The 5,000-nt window shown below is 47.7% G+C and overlaps 1 protein-coding gene across 1 annotated transcript in view; it reads right to left on the reverse strand.

The window, feature by feature from the left end:
- Positions 1-5,000, reverse strand: part of lmbrd1 (LMBR1 domain containing 1) — a 165,429-nt gene that overhangs the window by 72,392 nt on the left and 88,037 nt on the right. The window contains exons 8-9 of the mRNA XM_063191038.1: positions 3,348-3,473; positions 1,773-1,925 (exon numbers count right to left, since the gene is read on the reverse strand). Of these exons, the coding sequence (XP_063047108.1) occupies positions 1,773-1,925; positions 3,348-3,473 (279 nt within the window). The remainder of the gene's footprint in view (positions 1-1,772; positions 1,926-3,347; positions 3,474-5,000) is intronic.

The following is a 5,000-nucleotide window of genomic DNA, read 5'->3' on the forward strand; positions in this document are numbered from 1 at the left end:
ATCCCCATTAGCTTTTGCTTTTAGCATTAGCTATTCTTCCTGGGGTATTTTTCAATTAATCATTGACAATTACAAATATAATAATATAATGATTTCCAAAATAAAATAAAATACAAGAAGAAAATAAATAACACAAATGATACATAGGCGTTTTCCTCATAAATTATCACTGAAGTTACAAGGCTGACTAAGACAACTAAGACAACTAAGACAACAAAGGTTCAGAAAGTAAAAACCCTGCCACAAACTTGATCCAACCAGCTCTGAATGCAACTCACCTGATGGATTGCAGTACTCAAGACAGGCAGACCAGGTACTCATTGAAGTCACCAGAGTTGGAAGTAAATTGTGGCAGGGTTTTGTAGGATGGTACTACTGACCTTGACCGTATATCCCTTTAACGTACAGCATATGCATTTAATGTCTGGTCTCAAGTGATTACTTTCAACATCATAGTGAACGTGTAATAGTGGAACTTGTACTACATGTGAATTGTGACGATAAAAGGCCTTCTATTTTATATGCCCAAATCATCAGATGTGGCAGTAGCAGTAGCAGTAGCAGTGGTGGTGGCACTGACCTTGACAGGGCGCAGGGCACTGGCGATCTTGTGTACAGTGTAAATTGTGAATTGTGGCACAAAAAAAGCCTCATGCGCCATCCTGCGTACTTCCGCCAAAAGATTGGCTCCGTACATAGTCTGGTTACTGTTTTCTGTGGAGCGCTGTTGGCGGGCAGGATTTTGCCATCCTACCCTCCCTAGAAAACAGCCAATAAACGAAGAGACAGGTTGGTGGAGGCGAAAGGGGGAGGACGCTCATGATGATGACGTAAACGCCTGCGCTATGTTGTTGTTGAGTAACTGTCGGCGATTGGGTGAGAGCTGTCCAATCATTTCAAACCAAAACTGAGTGCAAACTTCCCGCTTCCTGCAATCACGTCAGATCAAACAACCTCCAGACCATGAATACGAAATGAAATGGCAGTATTATGGGATGGTCAGGACCAGGCTAGCACTAAAGGGCATTGAATTTTATTCAACTGTTCTCTCCTTTATACGCCCACATCATCAGCTGTGACAATGGCTGTGGTAGTAGCGGTGGTGGTGGCATTGACGGGACCTTGTTTACAGTGTAAATTGTGCATTGGGACAATAAAAGGCATTATATTGTATTCTATTCAACTGCATTCTACTCTATACGTCCAGATCATCAGCTGTGGCCATTGACACTGAATGGAGGGGACACAGTGGGTTCTATTCTGAAGTGAAGCAACGGAGGGGGGTGGGACTAGACCCACAAACCGAAAAAAAAACTCAGTCAATTCCCATTCATCTCTATAGGAGACTCGAGTCAATGCATCTTCTTGTCACTTACTGCCGAGTCTACTCTATTTCGGGCAAACGGTAGTTTCCAGTCCATTTCAAACAAGCCAAATCTATTTTTGGGGCCGACTCTTTATTTCAGAGAGCTATTTAAATTGCTTAAGTGACCAATGAGCATTGTAGTTGCCTTGATTGACAGAATTCTTTGAGAAATATTCTTTGATTGACAATCAAACGCAACCACCATCCCATCACTTCTCACCGTTGCTTAGGAACGAATGCGGACATTAAGGGCGGACGAATCCTCGCAGATCAAAGGCGGATGCTTCAAAACCGTTGAATGGAGTTCTATAGTAGAACCACGGTGTCCCCATATATTCAAGTCAATGGCTGTGGTGGCGGCTGTGGCAGCAGTAGCGGTGGTGGTGGTTGCTGTGGTGACACTGACCTTGACGGGACGCAGGGCGCTGCCGACCTTGGTGCAGCAGTTGGTCTCGGCGACGTCCAGGTGCCGGCTGCGGCGCTGCAACACCTGCAGCTTGGCCTCCAGATCCTGCAGGTTGCGGCGGTCCCGCAGCGAGAGAGGACGGCCATCTTCACACTGGAGAGAGGGAGCACACACACAGAGAGAGAGAGAGAGAGAGAGAGAGAGAGAGAGAGAGAGAGAGAGAGAGAGAGAGAGAGAGGAGTTAGAGGAGAGAGAGTGTGTGTTAGATGCATGGGGTTGGCAGAGGGGGGGCTTTAGACCATCCTAACACTTTGTTGGTGGCCGGGGTTTAGATGGTCTCACAGCGAGGGAGTTGAGAAGGGAGGGGGGGGTTAGATGGAAATGGAGAGATGAAGGAAGAGAGAGAGACAGAGAGATGTGGGGGCGATAGATGGAGGGATGAAGGTTATCGGGGGCATAGGCAGAGATGGAGAGAGAGGTGGAAATATGAAGGAATGGAATGGGGATGAAAGAGAAATAGAGATAGGTCAAAGAGACGGAAAGAGAAGTATGCTGGGATGAAGATGGGGTAAAAAACATGTTAGAGAGAGAGAGAGAGAGAGAGAGAGAGAGAGAGAGAGAGAGAGAGTGTGAGAGAGAGAGAGTGAGAGAGAGAGAGAGAGAGAGAGTGAGAGAGAGAGAGTGTGAGAGAGAGAGAGAGAGAGAGAGAGAGAGAGAGAGAGAGAGAGAGAGAGAGAGAGAGAGAGAGAGAGAGAGAGAGAGAGAGAGAGAAGAAGAAGAAGAAGAAGAAGAAGAAGAAGAAGAAGAAGAAGAAGAAGAAAAAGAAGAAGAAGAAGAAGAAGGAGGAGAAAACGAAAAAAAGAAGAAAACGAAAAAGAATAATAAGAAGAAAACGAAGGAAAAAGAGCAGTGAAGAGAAATATGGAGAGAGTGGGTGGACAGGAAAGGGGGGAGGAATCGGAGGAGAGGAGAGGAGGGAGAGAAGGAAAGAGATTAAGGAGAACCTCCTGCCAGAGCGGCAGATGTTTCAGACGTGTCCGCTCATTTACTAAGGCCTGCTGAAGGAGTCAATTTAAACTAAATGGAGGGAATGTGTAATGTTGATGGATGCTGATCTTTGACACGGACTGACAGCAACCTACTGATCAACAAGCTAAACACCACAAGCCAAGGGGCTAATGTTGCGCACACACACATTACACTAATATTTTTTCTTTGCCTAATATTTCTGCCGTAGTAGACTAGCAGGAAGTTGGGCAAGGTGATGTGCAGGGCCGGATAAACGCACAGGTTAGATATGGCTGCAGCCTAGGGGCTCCCACCTGCCACGGGGATAAATTGCAGAATTGTGAGAGGAGGCAATATTGAACATTTCTTGGAATGTGTTGAGTGCAGTTGTTAGATAGGTTATCCGTAATTCCTAGCTCGTAATTATGACACCCTTTATGTACATTTTGACGAAAATTTGCCTTCCAGTGGGGCCCCAGAGACCCCTGTAGCTTAGGGGGCACCGGCAATCTTAATCCGGCCCTGGTGATGAGAGGCATTAGATTCGCAAAACGTGGGCTGGACAACCTTGGCCTTCAGCTTCTCGATCTGCTGCTCGATGTCCTCCATGTCCTCAGTGTTCTCCAGACGCTCGTACACGATGCTGCGCGTGCCTTTGATGAGGTTGAGTGGGAGCACCGACATGCCGTACGCCTGCAATAAGGAGAGATGGAGAGAGAGAGAGAGAAAGAGTGCAAGTGAGTAAGGGTGTGAGTATGAGAGTGAGAGACAGAGACAGATGGACAGACAGAGAGGCAGATGACTTGTGAGAGAGTGACAGAGTGACAGAGAGAGAGAGAGAGAGAGAGAGAGAGAGAGAGAGAGAGAGCGAGAGAGAGAGAGAGAGAGAGAGAGAAAGAGAAAGAGAGAAATACCTGACAGAGAGAGAGGATGCATCAAAGAGCCATTACATGTGGCAAGCAGTCATCAGCGTACACGCGCCACTGTAATACATGCACGCCCACTGACACCAGCTTTCCCTTTCTCACCGTTCTCTTCTCTCTGTACCACCCCCTCCCCCACCCCCCTCCTACTCCTGTCCCTGACATCCCTCTCCTCTCCTCTCCTACTCCTCTCCTCCCCGAACTCTCTCTCTCTCTCTCTCTCTCTCTCTCTCTCTCTCACAGCGACAAAGACATATGTCCATAAATACACAGAGACTAAATACACACAACAAATCACATTACTGCGTCTGCCCCCGGGGGTCGCCTCTTACATAAAAAAGAACCCTTTAACTGGTGCCATCAAGTGCAGTGCAATGGCATGCGGGGTAGGAGTAGAAGTGTGTGTGTGTGTGTGTGTGTGTGTGTGTGTGTGTGTGTGTGTGTGTGTGTGTGTGTGTGTGTGTGTGTGTGTGTGTGTGTGTGTGTGGTGTGTGTGTGTGCGTGTGTGTGTGTGTGTGTGTGTGTGTGTGTGTGTGTGTGTGTGTGTGTGTGTGTGTGTGTGTGATGGTCCACGTGCACAAGTGGGTCTGTAAGGGTGGGAGAGAGATGGAGAGAGAGATAGAGAGAGAGATGAAGTGAGAGGCAGGAAGAGAGCCAGATAATGGGGAGAGAGAGAGAGAGAAAAGAGAGAGACAGAGAGATAGAGAGATGATGGAGTGATGCATGGAAATACATGAGAGACAGAGAGACAGAGAGTAAAAGAGGAAGAGAAAGAGAAAGGAATAAAGACAGCAAGTGAGTGAGCAAGAGACACAAACGGAAAGATGGAGAGGAAGAGGTGGATAGGTGGATGAGAGAGACAAGAGAGAGAGAGAGAGAGACAAGAGAGAGAGAGAGAGAGAGAGAGAGAGAGAGAGAGAGAGAGAGAGAGAGAGAGAGAGAGAGAGAAAGATGAGTGTGCGGGTGGTGAGCAGCAACCATTTTGAGTTCAGCTGCAGCTATGAGGTAGAGCTGGCTCGGTGAGCGAGAGAGTGTGTGTGTGTGTGCCCGTGAGAGCGTGTGTGAGCGCGTGTCTGTGTGTGTGTGTGTCTGTGTGTGTGTCTGTGAGTGAGAGAGAGAGAGAGAGAGAGAGAGAGAGAGAGAGAGAGAGAGAGAGAGAGAGAGAGAGAGAGAGGGAGAGAGAGTGTATGTGCTTGTGTGTGTGTGTGTGTGTGTGTGTGTGTGTGTGTGTGTGTGTGTGTGTGTGTGTGTGTGTGTGTGTGTGTGTGTGTGTGTGTGTGTGTGTGCAGAGGGAGAA

Source organism: Engraulis encrasicolus, chromosome 24 (genome assembly GCF_034702125.1).
Source record: "Engraulis encrasicolus isolate BLACKSEA-1 chromosome 24, IST_EnEncr_1.0, whole genome shotgun sequence".
In the NCBI taxonomy this organism is placed as follows: Eukaryota; Metazoa; Chordata; class Actinopteri; order Clupeiformes; family Engraulidae; genus Engraulis; species Engraulis encrasicolus.